This window comes from Pseudonaja textilis, unplaced genomic scaffold, assembly GCF_049901715.1.
Source record: "Pseudonaja textilis isolate UNSWEBS1 unplaced genomic scaffold, rPseTex1.2 PTEXCTG121, whole genome shotgun sequence".
In the NCBI taxonomy this organism is placed as follows: domain Eukaryota; kingdom Metazoa; phylum Chordata; class Lepidosauria; order Squamata; family Elapidae; genus Pseudonaja; species Pseudonaja textilis.
Genome location: NW_028262453.1, coordinates 3592 through 21114, shown reverse-complemented (window position 1 = coordinate 21114; position 17523 = coordinate 3592). Strand labels below are relative to the sequence as shown.

Sequence of the window (17523 nt, the reverse complement as noted above, 5' to 3'; positions counted from 1 at the left end):
TTCAGAGGATCCAGCCAAGAGAAATTTGCCCCTCTCGAAGGAAGGCTGAGCAAAAAACTGGGAACACTAAGGAGGAGCGTTCTCAGAATTCAGCTTAGCCTATCGGATGAGACACAGAAGCACCTCCTATGCCTGGATGCTCTGAACAGCTCACCTGGAGAAACTCTTCTTTATAACAGCTGAAACATAGATAATGCAAATTAATTTTTAAATCTGTTTTAAAAATACATATTTTTATTATTGCATATTGAGGGATGAAGGAATACTATTCTACAGTGACCTTCTATCGAGAAACACAAAAAAAGTTTTATATATTAACATTCAATATTTTTTAATCCAAGGGCATGGTAATTTTTTTTCTTAGTTCTTAGCCCCCTTTTTTCTAATTCCCACAGATATCATTCAATTAAGAGGGGAAGGAAAATTTCATACAATATTACTTAACAATAAATCCAATGTTTGGTATCAAGTATATAGTCAAGAAGGGATCAATCAAAACCCCATCTTTAAATAAGTACGGTATATTATACTACCCAACTGATCAACTTTCACCAGAAGGGGGCACCAGCCAACCATGCACAATACTGTTCTGTCTGGCTATATTATAATTAAAGCCTCAAATATCTTCCTCTGCCTTTCTCCCAGTGCCTGGCACAATATCTTTAAAATAGCTTTCAAAAACAATTGCATCTAGGCCAAAGGGGGAAGGGGTAATTATATGCATCTTCTTCCGAGCACAGAGAAAACTGCCCAGGAAGCTAGAGATTGACCATTCTATATGACTTTCCCAACTGAACAATATTACTGAGACGTTTTCTGACATTCAGATATTGCAAAAATAAATAACTATTTCTGCTTCATTGTGATCAGAAAAAACAAGAAAAAATATTTCAGTAAATAGAGACCCCCACTGATTTCAGTAACACGCTTCCCGTTTGAATACATTATGTCAGTAAAAAATGAGAGGGAGAGAAAACATATTCTAAAAGTATCATAGATGGGTAGGTATTTTTGGAACAATGGAAATATATCAAGAATAGAATTAACAAATGATGAAAAGGTACAATGTCAAAGATCAAGCGATAGGACTCTGCAAAAGGCTTCAGACTATCTTGGGACAGAATTACAGGGCAACTGTAAAGAAGGACAATCATTTTTGGCATGTTAAATCATATGTCTATTTAGAATTACAAAGCATTTTGATGTTCTTTTATGTTATGCAAAGGTTTAAAGTACAGATTTATTTCCTGGATTGTAGTCAAAAAGATATTAGAAACCAGGAATATCATTTATTTAAGGGAAACCAGGGGTTTGCCTAGCTCCAAGCTACAAAATTGCTTCCAGGTATCTCTTCATCTGACAACACATCTCATTGTTACATGTGCATTGATCCATTAGTTGCACACCTGTTTCAAACTAACCGTAAAACCTGTGGCAAACAGATAAGCAGAATAAATGGTGGGTCAATGAGGGGGAAAATGGAAATATGGAGTAGTGAAAAAGCCAATCCATGCACAATTTCTTTCAGCCAATTAGTGTGTAGACTTATTCAAGGTTAACATCACTGTTATTGGAACAAAGCTTTAAAAAGGCATTACAGGTGCTTTAGAAAACAGTTCCAGAGAAATGTTTAGAGATAAAGTATATCTTTGGGAATTCTTAAGGCAGTAAGGAAAAGGAGGGGTTGGTGGAATAAAGACGCATGTTCGGGCTGGAGGCTCTGTCCTTAATCCAGTTTCCTTCTTGTGTGGTTGCAGGTACTGAGTGTTTTTGGTTACTCAAGATAATTGGGAGTCGTGTAGTCACAGAGCATCTGAATAACCGAGAAATCCTCTACTGAATCCCATTAATTTCACCTCTGAAAGGAGAAGGAAAAGAATTGGGGAGAAGAAAAAAAGATCAGAAAGATCCATAAAATCTCTTCAATTTTCTACAACATTTTTATGCTGATCATGGCATGGATTTAATTACCATATTGTTTGGCATTTATTTAACATTTAAATTGGCCAAGATTAGAACCCCATATTAAGGAAGTTAGATATGGAGGTTTGCTTAAGGTCATGTGACCAATTCTTAAACATGCAGTTAAGGTTTTATCTGTGCATGCAGTTTTAGTTTTAAGAAACATTTTTATCTGTAACATTCCAGTCCTCCAACCTGTGATAGCAATACAAATTTGGCTCTTGTGGACATTGTCATGAACTCCATGACATAAGAACTGCTCGGCTAATCAATATCCTAGTGATAACAAAAAATATGCTGATAGTGAAAGTGTTATATTGTGAAATTACAGATACATCTTAGTTAGACTGCATGTTCATCCTCTAAGAGGCCCACTGATAAAAAGAAACCAAGTGCCTTGTGAACTTCATTCAGTAATGAAGACTTGGTCTGAACATATGATAGCAGCACATGGAATCCCTAGATCTCTGCTCCTGATTTAGCAGTTTTACTTTGCTTATGGTTACAGTGACCATACACTGTATGGTCCTATCTTTCAGAATACTATCCTTTAAATTCATTTTTCAAAAATTCACTTTTTTCCTTTATTTGAGTCATTTAACTTACCACTTAATGCATACTCTTTCACATTCATGTGAAAAAAATAACTGAACTGAACTGTCTTTTAAAAATAAATTTATATATACGGCTTGATTTTAGATATTTAAATCCTATTAGTGGGTTGTTTTGAATTTTATAAAGATTAGATATGAAACATTTATATAGTTATAAAATTTTAATTTGCATATTTTTATTATCTTAATTACCCTTCTATTTATTTTTTATGATCTGTAAGCCATTCAGAGTCGGGGGACATGGGTGGCATAAAAATGTAATGAATTTAATAAATAATGAACAATACTTTTTAAATTAATTATAAGAACCTTCTTGTGGGGAAATGTTATAAATTAAGAGAGAGAAAAGAGGGATTTTGAAGGTTGGACTCTAAAGGGATGCAGAAAGAACTAAACATAATTAAAGAATAATGGGCACATTAATATAAAATGGGACAAATTATAACTGGAAAAGATTTCAAATATGTGTGGGAACAATGCATACAGATGTTTCTTTCAAGATTGTCTGCTACTTTAAAAATGGAACTTAAAGAGGCTATAGGAGAGGAATAAATTTCACTGGACAAAACTGAGATCGAAGCTGCTCAAATGTGGACATAAAAATAACAGTTTCCAGAATGACATGGAACAAAATGTTATACTAGATTTACAAATAAAAACAGCAAGTATCTTAATAATTAAAAGGGATATACAAAGTTAAAACATACATGCAATTGTTTTTGATAACTTTTAATGGACTTTTGCTGACCAGGATCAAATTATGAGGCTTTAATAATTTGTTTATTGATAAGAGATAAGATATGGGAAGAAAAGCTCCTTTGTTGTAACAGAATAAGTTACTGGCTTGTACTTGTACTTCTTCACATCTTTTCTTTCATCTTTACATCTTTTCTTTCTATATCTATTTTCTTTTCCTTTTTTTGAACTTAATTTTTCATTTTTACATTTTTGTTTACGTCTTTGTATTTGTAAACTAAAAATATAATTTAGTTCCCTTTTTAAAAAAATACACACTTTTTAAAAATCTTTATGAACCTCTCAGATTTGACTTTTTTCAGATTTGTCCTTTATTTTTTCCAAGAAAATATGGTCACTATACTTATGGTACACTTATAGTTATGACTATTTGACTGCCCCTGATTCTTATAAATCCCAACTGTGCCTTTTATTTGTTGAAAACGTCATCTTTTGCTTTTGAGAAATATTTTGTAAAAAAATAAGTAGCATTTCAAAATTGCACAAGCATGCAGACAAAAGAGTGGTTGTGCTTTGCTGAGCAGGTTCATCTATAATCACAATTTGCATCTGCTCCTCCCATGGTCATAATTTTTATCATTTACCCGTAACTCCTATTTCTGCAAAATAATGTGATTGCTACAATCCATTGAAATTTATACATTTAAGTCAGTTGATATTTATGCATATAAGTAATGAACAGAAAATGTGCTTAGAAGCAGATCTGCAAATTAGATTTGATATGAGTACAATGTAGGCTCGGCTCAGCTCAACTACACACAAACATTACCTATAGCAGACACCAGACCTACATACTACATTCAAGAACAAAAGAGATGAGTATGTAGGTCTGTGGAACACTCTCCATTACAGCTAGGTGAATAGAGTTACAACTATAGCAAACTTAAGAATTGGGTGATTTTTCCTCAGGCATCTCTCAATTGTCCCTTTTATTCTTACCGCACTATTCTTGGCTGCTCTGAGTATCCTCCTATTGCCCCGCAACTCTTCCACTGGTTTTTCAAGAGCCTCCAGTCGATGTGTGAGTGCCAGCTTCTGCTGGATCGCCATGCGCAACAAGGAGTTTAGAGTCTTCTTTTCATCCTCTGCAGCTTCCAGTTGCCGTTGCATTTCATCCAGCTGGCTTACATACTGATCGCACCTGGGGACAGAAAATGAAGGCAATAGGTTCAGGTATATGTTGAAAAACAATTCCACAAACTGCTTTGCAAGGCTTATATCCTTCAAGTGCCAGAAACAGCATGGAACCTCATTTGAAATACATCTCAGATGGTCTTATATCAAGGGAGAAAAGATGTAGCTTAAAGGCATATTTAAAAATTTCATGCTCAATAGTTTCAGAAGCCAGAGAGTTAGAACATAGTTTTCAAGATAAGGCTGCTAAAAAGTTGGGCACTTCTCATAACAGATTGTGTAATGTTATGTTTTCATGTCTCAGTATCTTGGGCATTTTTAAAGTATATAACTAGGTCTTTCTGCTGCACCATTTTAAAGGCTTAAATGGCCCTTGTTGCTTTTGGTAGTCTTGTATACTATACCAAGGATTGCACAGGCATAGCCAGAAAAATCTTGGGTAAAACATACTAGAGCCGAAAAGAAATGCACATTGATGTTAAATAAATATGTTGCAAAAATAAATAAATATTTCAATATTTAAAATGCTAATCTCACTGTAGTATTATATAAAATATTTGGAGAAGATAAAAAGATGCAACTTAAGAAAACCGAATCATTTCCAAAATATTTCTGAAATTAACTTCATATAAAATTCATCACTAGTTTTGGACATATGCTACCATATTTTTGTTTCTCAACTTTTATCCTAAACCTGTATTCAGTAACTAGATTCTTTCATAGCAGTTTACCATCAAAATTCAGTGCTGAGTTTTTCCATAGTCAATAAAGAACAAAATCCAGCAAAGCTACTGGCTGTTCCGTGTAGCTCGCAGTCACCCTATCCTTGCACTAGGTTACAGAACAGTGGTACCTATGGAAGAACTAACCCAATCCTATTTGATTCAGGCTCATTTCTTGTCTCACTGAGCAGACCCTGCTTCTAACCTGCTAGCAAACATGGCACGCAGGGAAGAGAAAGTAGCAGCATCCTCCTTCAAGACCTTGAGCTCGTGACGCAACTTGATCATGGTCTCTGACACCAGCACCTTTTCACCTTCGAACTGTCCTTTGAGATTTGAGAGGGCTGCCTCTGCTGTCTGCAAAGAAAGGTTGCACACATTCACATTATACACAAATATCCTTCTTCATTTGCATCATTTATAGGAAACCTAGAAGCTGGATGCTTCCCAAAATCTTCTAGATCACCCTGCAAATGCCACTCCAACCATGGGGTGTATCATTGCTGAAGTTTTCCTGGGAGGTTCAGTCTGTTAACAACTCCTTGGAAGCATTCATTCTGGCTTTTGCTGGCTTTAAAGTTAGGCAGGAAAACACATGTCTGTACTCCAGATACAACCTAGTATGTTTGAAAGCGGGATGGCCTCATGAATTTCAACAGAAATGAATGAATGCAACAGAAGGCTCAGCAAGCACAGGAGGATGGGAGGAGATATTGGGAGATGCAGCAAAGCTTCCAAATAAAAAAAAGGAGAGATACAATTAAAAGATAACAGATAATCAGAGTTGGAAGGGATCTTGTAGGTAATCTAGTCCAATCCCCTGCCCAAGCAGGAGACTCTACACCATTTCAATTATCATGACTACCATCCAAATTGTATTGGTGCAACTGATGGAAGCTAAGGAACACGTTTTCTTAAGGTCTGGGCAGACTGACATGCTTTTTATGGCATCAATATTTGAAGACCCAGAACCGTAACTATTATCCTACGTCCTATTGCCATGGATGTAGCTTTATTGTGACTTTCCTGAAGAAACCTACTTAATTCCCTTCCTTTTGATTTTCTGATGACTTCCATTTGATCCTTATTTAGCCCTTTCAGAGGAGTTATATTATTTTTTTGTTTAAATTTGTTTCATAAAATATCAGGGAAGGTCTGTATCAAAACCTTTTAAAAGTCATAACATAATGAAAGATAAGGACCTAGCTTTTTCTGTTTTTCTTTATTAAATTTCTATTTATCACCACAATACAAAAAAATATATAAAACATCAAGTAAGAAAAAACATCTGCAATACAAAAATAATTAAAATTCAAAGACAGCTAATGTACAATATTAAACTGGAGCAACACAACACTTAAGAATTCACAAGATGATAACACATTCCTGGCTTGACACATTAGATGATCACACCTTGAACCTCATGTTTGTTTCTAACTAGATGTCATGGAATCTGGAGATGTGATTCCCGTTACCCTATTGCCATGCTCTGATCAGGCCCTGATCTAGACCTCCATATAGCAGGGGGGTTATTATATGATTTATCACAGTTGCCCAATGGATCCAATCGTTTCCAGAGGTTTTTCCCAGCTCCTTGGAAGGCAGTTTGGGAACAAGAGGCAAGATGATTGTTTGAAGACATTTGAGCAGTCTTTCCCTGGAGTTTGATCTTGTTTGGTGCCATGGTTCATGGAGGCTCTTAAGGAAAGGAAAAGCTAGAAGCGATGCCCAGAGCACCAGTAGAAAAAGATGAAAAGTGAATCTAACTGAGCATGGGTATGTGCTCATGTCTGGGCCTACGTTGGAGGCTAAGCTTTCTCACTGCTCTCATATTCCATTTGTAGCCTACCACCTGCCTGCCTTGCTTAAAGTTACACATCCCTCTTTGGACAAATCAATATCATGTTCTGCTTGACCACTGTGACCAATTTATATAATGTTTTGTGGAAAACAATCACTTATATTCACCAAACCCTTGATTCCTCACGGGCAATCTTCATTGGTGACCAATACTCTGACTTGCTGAATCATCTGGGATCATTTTTGGCCTACATCTGAGAAATGGACAGAAAGTATCTACAGTACTTTGCCACTTGTAGCTTGGATCCTGATTCTGGAGTGTGACTATCTAGGTCTAGCAGACTGTCAATTCCTTGTTAGAGGAATTGAAAGAGGCTGTGGTGTATCTTCCTTGAAAAGGCCAGTCTTGGATCCAATGGTCTTAAAGTTTTTTGGCCAACCCTCAAAAAGGGAAAGTTGCTTAGATGGTGGTAGTGGATCAGTTATGTAGCACCCAAGAAACATTAAATTATCTGTAACCTTTTTAGTTTCTGTTTAAGCCCAGGTATAGGTTGGAAACAGTATTGGTTGCTCTCCTGGATTCTTTATATTGGGACTGGATGGGGGTAATGTGTTTCTCTCAGCCTTCTGGACCTTTCAGCAGTTTTCAGTATCATAGACCATGGAACTTATTAAACTGCTTGCAGAGGTTCTGGGAGCTATTTCTTATAATGGTTTTACTCTTTCCACAACAGGTGAATTATAGGTAGTCCTCGACTTATGACCACAACTGGGACCAGAACTTTCTCTGCTAAATGATGCAGTTAAGTAAATTGTGGACAATTTTATGACTTTTGCTGCAATTGTTAACCAGATCACATTAAGCAAACTTGGATTCCCCAATTCACTTTGCTTGTTGGAAGCTCTTGGAAAGATTGCAAAAGTGATTTGCACATGATTCTGGAACCTGGAACTGTTGTAATACATATAGGTTGTCGAGAACCAATTGTAAGCCACTTTTTTCAGTGCTGTCATAACTTTGAGTGGTTATTAGACAAATGGTCATAAACTGAGGACTACCTGTATGTTTAGTGATGGGAATGAAGGGATGACCTAGAGCAGGGCTATCAAACTCACATCATCACAGCGTCGTCACGTGATGTATCAGGATTTTTTTCCCCTGCGCTAAACAAGATGTGAGCGTGGCTAGTATGTGATGCATCCAGCCCATGGGCCAGGAGTTTGACAGCCCTGACCTAGAGCAAGGATCGTCTAACTATGGCTCATGAGCCAGATCCAAACTGCCGCCTGTTTTTATATGGCCTGCTAGCTAAGGGTCTCAGCCAATGTGGTTCAGCAGCCTCCTTCATATATCAAGGCTGTCCGATGGCTAGTGCAGTCTTTAGTCTGCCGAATTGCCAACTATACCTACACAGGTGGAAAACGAATGGAATCTTGCCCTTTACAGAAAACATTTGCCAATCTCTGGCCTATAACCTACATTATGTAAAGCTGGGTATCTTCAGTGCCATACCTGTCTGTCAGATGACATCTCCCAGTGGCTTCATACATGTTAAAGAGCATGGGAGCAGATGCTCCCAAACCTGACTGTCAGGACCACTTGCCATTCTCTACTAGCTCACAGGAGATCTGTACTGTAACTAGGACTTCCTGCACTTACCTGCTTGTTGGCCTTAAGCACTGTGCGCAGTGTAGCAACCTGTTCACGCTTTGTGCTCAACATGGACTTCAGTTTCAGTACCTCTTCTACCAGAACTTCTTTATCTCGTTCCAGTTCAGCTCTGTGCCCCATTGGGCTTTGCTGATGTGCAACGGACAGTGCCACCTCCAGATGCCCCAGCTGTTCTCTCAAGATCTCTGTCAGATTAGTGACATAAAGAGGCTCCAAACTACACGGGGAGCCACGGCTACTGGCTGGTGATCTGTCTCCACTGCTAGTTGTCTCTATTTCTGTGAACATATGTTTTCTGGAGGACTGCCTCCTGCGCACACTTTGAACACCATGGCCCTCCCTGTAATAGTCCAATACTACACGGTGAGGGGTTATGTTGTGGCAGGCACAGATGTGATGGTAGAGAGCTGCCATCTCCTCAGAAAAAATAAGGAGTTCCTCCTGAGTCTCAGCCAGCCGTGACTGACACTCTCTGGAAATCCGTCTAGTAATTCTCAACTCAGCTTCTAAGTGGGCAGCTGCCTCTCTCTCCTGCCGGATTGCCAGCTGGGCCCTGTCCAATTCCTCACGGTAGCATTCCCTATTATTGGGTGACAGGCTATCCCGATCGTTATCAGAACTAGGCTTAGTCTCTGGGGCTGGAAGCTGATCTACTTGACGGCTGTTGCACAACTGCTGTTGGGCCAAGATCTCCTTAGTCCTGGTCAGCTGTTTCTTGAGATCTTGCAGATCTGAAGCCAGTGAAGCCTTTTCTTTTTCTGCCTATGGGAACAAAGAAAAGATAGGACAGAATATCCTAGGGTAAGATGCTAATTGGGTTTGCATATTACACTATGTGTTAAATATAACTACATTATGTGTTAAAGATAATTTATTCAATAAGAAACACTGGCTAGATTCATCACAGCAGACCATGAACCCTGGTTTAACAAACTACCATCATTGGTTTCATGCAACACATTAAGAAAGCACAAAACAAACCACATCTCGCCTTAATGCAATATATGACTGTAGAGGGGAGAGGCAATCTATCCATATTCTGAATTCTAGATTCGCTCAAATATGCTCAATGTTTTTTTTGTTTGGCATATCACTAGGCCCTTTCTAATGCTGAGCCCCAAAATTTAAAGTAAGATTGACATCAAGCCCCTTAGCAGGTTGTAACAGGAACAGGGAAAGGCTCTGAACTTTAGGCTTACTTTGTTTGGAGGATGTTTTCTATAAATGTGATAAATAAATTAGAACATAGATTACCAAATGCTGCCTTGATTTTTCTGAGACCAAGGCTGTTTTCTTCTGTCTTTAAGTATTGGCGCATCTTGAGATGGAAAGGAGAGGTTCTCTCATCTCCTTAACAATCCCGCCAAATTTCCATCTGGGTTTCCCAGAGCCAGTGCTTAACTCAGACAGAAAAGTGCTGAGCTTCATACCTTGATATGCCACCAAGGATTAACTTTCACTCAAAGACAAAGATAGGGATGCCATAGTGAGCTGGAAATGAGCTCCCTGGCACAGTGTTCTTTGTTAAACTAGGTATAATATTAAATGGGGAGAAACATACTCAGCAGAGGAGGAAGTATAAAACCATCTTTCAAGAACCTGTTTCACAAGCAGAATGTTTGGCACAATGTAGCCAAGAAGCCCAATCAGGCAAATATGAACTAAACAAAGTAGGTACCTGTAGTTCTACAGTTGATAGTGATGCTCCTGAATCTAAAAAATGACATTACATATTCCAGGAAAAGGTAACTACTAACATCTGAAAAGCTCACAACCAGAAATACTTTTTGTACTGAGTGCCAATTCGTGGTACCAAAGAGTAATTTTCACCTTTAAATCTCTGATTTAAATGTTTTAAATGTCTCTTTTATTAGCTCTTCTATTGGCTCCTCCAATCTCTCCACAGAAGTTCAGTGACATGTTAGGGTTAGAATTAACATTACAGGACTTGTTTTAGTCTCATTACAACCCACTAATTGCACATTAGCGTCTGCATTCTTTGCCTGTAGAGATAGTCCTCAACTTATACCACAATTGGAAGCACGGTTGCTGTTGTAAAGTCAATGCAATCATAAAATGAGATGTCACATGACTGTTCTGACTTCAAATGGCAATCCAGCAACTTCCAATTGTGGGTCATTTAGTGAGAACCAACCCCAATCCAAGCCATTCCAGACTAGGTCCCCCCCGTCTCCCCCAAGCTCTGAGCCTCATTAAGATAAGGGACTACCTCTAATTCCTCCCACCTGCTTATCTCCCCTGATATCTCTGCCCTTTGGCTGCCATGCATCCTGCCATGTGGGGTTGCTTGCCAGGCTCCATGAAGCCCCAACTCTCTCAGCCTGCACCAGCCCACTCTAGCCAGCATTCGTTCATTTCCTGAGTCTTTGGAATGCTGTGCTGTCCTTCCAAAGGCAGGCTTTGAAGGCTCAGGGAGTCACGTGTAGATTCACTAGAGAAGCTGGGTCTAAAAAAAGAGTACAAAGGCAGCAAGGTGGTTCCGCTTCGGCAGCTCGGTGCAAAAGCAAAAGGTCAGTTCAGGGAACTGGGAGAAAAGGCAGCTGGACAAATAAATGCTTGCTGGTGCTTCATGAGTGTTGGCGCTTTATGGACACTGTGGCTTGGTGATGCATTCCTGGGGCCGGTTGGGGAGCTACATATGGAAAGCATTCAACAGAAAAGCAGGAGGGCCCAGGGTAGTATGGCAACTGCAGATTCCAAAATGGAGATAGCAAAGGCAGCAAGGCGCTTCTGCTTCAGTGGCTGGTCGCAAAAGGTGAAAGGTTGTGAGGAACTGGGAGAGAAGGCAGGTAGGTGAATGGATGCCTGCTTGTATGGAGGGCAGCAGCAGCCAAGGCTTCACAAGTCATGGCAAGCAGCTCCAGAGCTGTGTGGTTCTGCAGTTGTTTGCCATCCTTCAAGGCAGTGTGCAAGATAGTCAGAAGGCCAGAGATGGGAGGAGATGTAATTGTAAGTGCAGATGGGCTGCCAAGCACCTAAATTTTGATCACGTGCTACAATGGCCATAATCTCAGGCACAAATAATAAGTCCATTTATTCAGCACTTTCATAACTTTGAACAAATGGTCATAAGTTGAGGACTACCTGTAATTCTAAGTAATATTATCAGATACCGTAGTTAATCTTCAGGGCTGCAACCAGGGAGGTCAAAAACAAAAAAATTCATTTGCAGAAGCAACAGTCCTGTAGGAAAGATGTTTTTTCCTAACACCTCAACCCTTCATTAAAGGACACATAGAAACTCCATGACTATACTAGAGAGTTTTATTTTATTGGGATGCGCTTTGGGATATCAGGGTGTTTTGAGAAATCACATCACAATGAAAAAGCCTTGACATTCAAATCTGCCAGGTCTCAGAACAGTTTGGGTAGAATTTTCTCCATACTATCCTAATTTATTCTACACATATACTGACCATTCACCTTTGTTTTTAATTCATTTGGAATGGTATATCTGAATGAACACTGTTGGTCATCAGTAACTCCTTGGCAATTAAAACAAAACTGATCACTTGTCTCTTCAATAAGAATGCAATCAGTGTTGCAAATCATTACTCTGTCAATTCCAAATTCCCTGTTCCCCACCCCTAACCATTTTCTTACCTGTTGGAGTTGCTGCTGTAGCTTGTGAATCTCTGCCAAGCTAAGTTCACTGAAGAGGTCTGCGACAAGACCAGGTGCAGGCTGGAAGCTGTGAGGTGTGGATGTCAGGCCCCCTACATTGCTACCACTGGCGAAACCACTGTCTTGCTCCTCACACTCTGTGGTGTGGTTGTGGCTCAGTTCCTCCAGGTTGGTCTGCAAGCTGTTCAGAGAATCATGACGGCCCCCAGCATAGACAGCTAGCTCCCGCCGCAGTTCCTGCTTCTGCTCACGCTCAGCCTGGACAGTTTCAAGGGCCTCTTGAAGTTGCTGTTCGGCCAAATCCCGAAGACGGCCCAGTTCTTGTAGCTGGGAACCAGCCAACATGAGCTCTTCCTCATGGCACCTCAGGGCACGCTTGACACTCTCAAATTCCACCTGAGGATGAAACAGGGACTTAGTACTGGCACTGCAACTGCATTCCACTTCACACTTTAAAGTCTATATCTCTTTTCATTCCATCATTCAGACCATGATTAGATCAATTAGATTAGGTCACTCTTGATAGTAAGTTGGGCAGCATATAAATTTAATAAATATATCATCTATGCCTTTTTTCTGGGCCAATAACACTGTTCTTAAAATCTGCTATTAAGTCTTTATTTCATTTAAAAAATGCCAAACATTTGGTGGCAATTCCTCTTGTATAATTTGCTTTCTCAAGGAATTCATTGCCTGACCTATTAGTAGCAGAACAAAGTATTTTAACTTAATGACCTTATATAGTCAAAGTTTAACTTGGAATGTGGATGAGAAAGATGCTACATTTTAAAAACCTTAATAAAAGTGCATTAATGGATCTTTTTGGAACTTGCAGAATATGGAGAGGGATGGATCTAATCTTACTTTTCCTAGAGGGAGAAGATTCCACCAGGCAAATGCTGCAGTAGAGAATAAATCTTCCAAAACCACCAACACTCTTAAAGAAAAGGGAAATTTATCCCCCATCCACTAATATACAATTATTCACTAAATGTATAGGGATTACAACTCCTAAAATTTCTAACCACCATGGCATGTAGGAATTGTAGTTCCCCCACACACCTGGATAGCAGAGTCTGGAGAAGATTGAGTTACACCTTCTCCATGTCTTATACACCATTCAAGTAAAGAACTAGCTGAGGCACTTTCTACTAATGGAGGACCAGGCAACAACAGGTAAACTACGCAGTGAGGATGAAAGCTAGAAGAGCAGGAAGTGAAGTGACCAGTTAAGTTCTTGAATTCAACAGGCCCTTACTTCTGCAAAAGGATCTGGTATTTATTTCCACTCAACCCTCTCCCTGTATTAATTTCTTCCGAATCCCATCTTGCATGCAAAACAGGCAGATATTCTCCATGCACAGAAAAATGTCTGAGTCCACTCTCTCTCTCTCCAATTATATGTTAGATCAGGACAAGGATAATATTGCTAATGAAATTGCATACCTAGCACACAGTTGTAGACATCTGAATAGCATCTTTAGAATATAGGAGTTAAGCACTGAATAACCTGTTTCATATCAAATCAACAGTAGATCAAGTCCGAAATAGATATAATGGAAGTTACATACATACAGATAAGGTTAATGCCAGGTTCCCACCCTGTGGACATCGCTATACCTGATTTCCCCGTAGGATGGAGACCTGTTTCTGCAAGGAGATATTTTCTTCCTCAAGCTCTCCACAATCCTGCAACTGGCGAAGTTCCCGTGACTTAGCTTGTTTCATCTCCTCACGCAATTGATTTTTTTCAGTTTCCAGAGTCTGGCAGTCCTGGAAAGGAATTATTATGAGAAGGGTATGGTAAAGCCATTCCTTTCCTAAAACAAAAACTAACACCAAAAGCAATGTAAGGCTGCCCATTATGTTTACAGGAGCCATGGTGACACAGTGGTTAGAATGCAGTACTGCAGGGCTGTTAGTGCTCTCTCCAGGAGTTCGATCCGGATTGGTTCAAGGTTGACTCAGCCTTCCATCCTGTTGAGGTGAGTGAAATGGGGACCCAGACTGTTGGGGGCAATAGGCTGACTCTGTAAGCCGCTTAGAGAAGGCTGGAAAGGACTATGAAGGGGTATATAAGTCTAAATGCTGTTGCTATTCATTGGAATATTAGTAGCTTGGGTTGGTAGTTATGTTGTTGGTCTGAGCTCCAAGCTTGGTGATTCGGTTGCAAATGTTTCGTCCTCACAATCAACATAAATTCAATCTAACTGGACCACAGTTGTAACCCAGGCAAAGTCAAGGAGAGAAAGGGGATTCCTGGAAGCCTAGTTTTCTACCAATAAATTAATAAACAGACACATTGACATCAATCCAATCTATCAACCACTTAGAATGAAAGAACAACATCAACCACGAACCCGAAGGCAGCATTTAAAGACCAACGAACAGCTATGCTGCAAACAAAATTATAACTTGTTAGATCACAAGAAATCTGACCACATCACTCACAGCCGATCAAATCAACGCAAAACCAGACCATGACATCAACAGAAGACATCCGAACAACAACACCAATACTAATTTATATCACACAGACGGTACTTAAAACTAAGGACTCAGCAACCACAGCCAGCCAATCATACAACCCAAAATCAGACCAGGACTCCAAAAGGTATTTAAAGGTCAGTGCTCCCCCAGACAAGCACAATCCAAACTGCCCCGAAGATGTCTCCTTAAATGGGGACAAAATATTTGCAACCAAATCACCAAGCCTGGAGCTCAAACCAACAACACTGCTATTCACTTAAGTAGAATAGAAAGCTTCCCCTAAAAATAAATTCTGAATGCTACCCTTAGAAGTTGAGATCCAATATTCTAAACTGGACCTAGTTATACATAACCTACCACTGGGAAGTCTTGTTTTTTACAAGAGAAGCATGCAAAAGAAAGGGGCAAATACAATAGGATACTTGGTCTCTGAAAAGGGGCACAAAGCATTATTCCCTAAGGAAGGGAATAGAAGGGAAGGAGTATATGCTAACATGATTGGAAAAGTCACACACACATACACACACAGTTCACAGAATACAGTTATTGCTGCATTAACTCTCAAAGAAAGAATTAAGTAGTCACATGAATATTAGTTTCCCAACAGAGAGTCAAATGCGTATTTCCAACTTGTGGCTACACAGACCTTTTGAATGTCTCAGAAATGCAGCACTGGACCCAGAACTAACTCCAGCTCCAGGACAGAAAAACAGCCAGAAATACCTCCAGAATCATCACCCTCCCACTTTGAGTCAGGCAAATGGAAACTACAATACAATTGTATGGATAAAATATATGTCAAGTTCTTGCAATATGAGACTAAAGTAACATGGTCTTCTCCCTGAGGTGTTTTCTGTAGGAAAATTGTTACATTTTTTTTCTGTTCTTCAGAGGATCTCTCAAATTTAAATGCTTGGATTATTTTCCCCACACTGTTCTCCAGCTTTAAGTCTGAGAAGGAGTGGGGAGAGATGGCTTCATCACTTTTTCCTAAATAAGCAGGACACAACACTAGTATATTTATAAGTCCTGGAAACTCAAGTGGAACAATCAAGGTCTGGTTTAAACATGAAAAGTAGACTATCCAAGTCTGATGGCAGCAGAAATTCTAAAGCACAGGGACAGTAACTGGTCAAATTTCAAGATGAAATAAAAACTGAACCAGCTGTGCAGTAATGAGATCCTCAGCTATAATACTTTCAATCTTGTGTTCATATTTCAATTTCTTTCTTCTTGGCCAAGAGTATCAGAACGTAGTCATTTGCTTAATATGAGTGCACTTACTTTATATAATTTACTTTACTCTGAGGCTTCTAAGCATATCCCTCCTTAATCAGGCCTTGCCCAAATTACCTTCCTTAAATCTCGCAAAGCTAGGCTGAGCCGTTCATTTTCCGCCCCTGTATTGTCAAGTTGGGATTTCAGGAATTTCACTTCACTTTGGAGCTCGTCAATGGTTTGAGTCAGATGGGCTTCTTTAGAAGCTGATTCCCTGAGTAGAGACTCTTCCCGGTTCTCCCCATCAGCTGCTGCTCTTTTATGGCTGCTATGAGATTCTGCCAAAGCCTGAGGCAAAAAAGAAGATGGAAGACATTCTAAGAAACAGCCTCCTCATTGCCCAGCCTAGGTCATATTAAAAGTTCAAGGCAGAGCAGGGAAATTGTTCAGCAAGTATATAGGTATAGGTATGCGTACTTCCTTCATGCAGGCCAATTCTACCCGCAGGACCTCTAATTGACCTTCCAGATCTCCATAGCGCTGCTTGAGCTCCTCATTCTCCTCCAGCACAGCTAGCCCATACTGGGCTGCCTGGACATTCTCTTGGATTGCCTCCTGCAGCTCAGCTGCTAGTCGCTCCACCTCTGCTTGCAGCTTTGTAGAATCCTGGTCCATGAGAGTTTCTGACATGCTATATGTAATGATAAATGAAAATGAGGTAGGAGATTGGAAATAATGAATACAAGTTAGATAGAATGAAGGACAGAGCTATACGGTGGTCAGCATAACCAATTTCCTTTAATTTCAAGCGTATGATATATACAGCCCAAACCATATTTACAGTGTTTATAGTTCTAACCTAGTCATCCTTAGAGCTAAGTAACCAGTTTTCCATGTAAGATTAATTCACTTATTATATAGCCCAAGGAGGGCAACTTGCACTGCAGTGGTAAGAACCATTGTTACCATGATTTGTGAACAATAAGAGTGCAATAGTTGGGGGGAAATCCATAAGTCCAAAAATAGTCCTATTTAGTCCATCCATTCTTATCCACTGTATGATGTAAGCCTCCCATTTTTAAGTACATGGCTATTTCAATAAATGTTAAGTGGAGTCCTTGGCTACCAGTCCCTATAAATCCTATAAAACATGTATCTGAATAAATTTGTCTAACGAAGAGTAGAAGGCCGGACTTATTACATATCAAGCACATCAAGATAAAGAAATGGCTGGCATTATTTAGAGACTTTTCAAAAGATACAAGTAACAAAGGAACCTATTTGTGCATGTAGCCAGGCAGTCATTCTGGGAAGCACAGCAGTTAATATAATCACATTTGAGAACAAGGCATTAAACGTCATATCAACCAGTTATACAATTTCTAAATACATTATATATAGCTGATCCTTGTTTAATGAGGGTAATTAGAATCAGAATTTCTATCCCTAAGTAACGCTGTCATAAAGTGAATCACTATGTGACCATATTACTTAGTGAGGGCAATCTGGC

General features: G+C 39.5%; 1 protein-coding gene across 1 annotated transcript; it reads right to left on the bottom strand.

The window, feature by feature from the left end:
* Window positions 1-216: 216 nt before the first annotated feature.
* Window positions 217-16735, bottom strand: LOC113443452 (protein bicaudal D homolog 2-like). The gene is made up of 8 exons (XM_026711682.2): window positions 16491-16735; window positions 16149-16361; window positions 13926-14078; window positions 12285-12701; window positions 8649-9422; window positions 5394-5545; window positions 4272-4473; window positions 217-1858 (listed from the first exon to the last, which is right to left on the bottom strand). The coding sequence occupies exons 1-8, from the start codon at window positions 16701-16703 to the stop codon at window positions 1853-1855; spliced, it is 2130 nt and encodes a 709-aa protein (XP_026567467.2). The 5' UTR covers window positions 16704-16735; the 3' UTR covers window positions 217-1852.
* Between the last annotated feature and the right edge of the window lie 788 nt (window positions 16736-17523).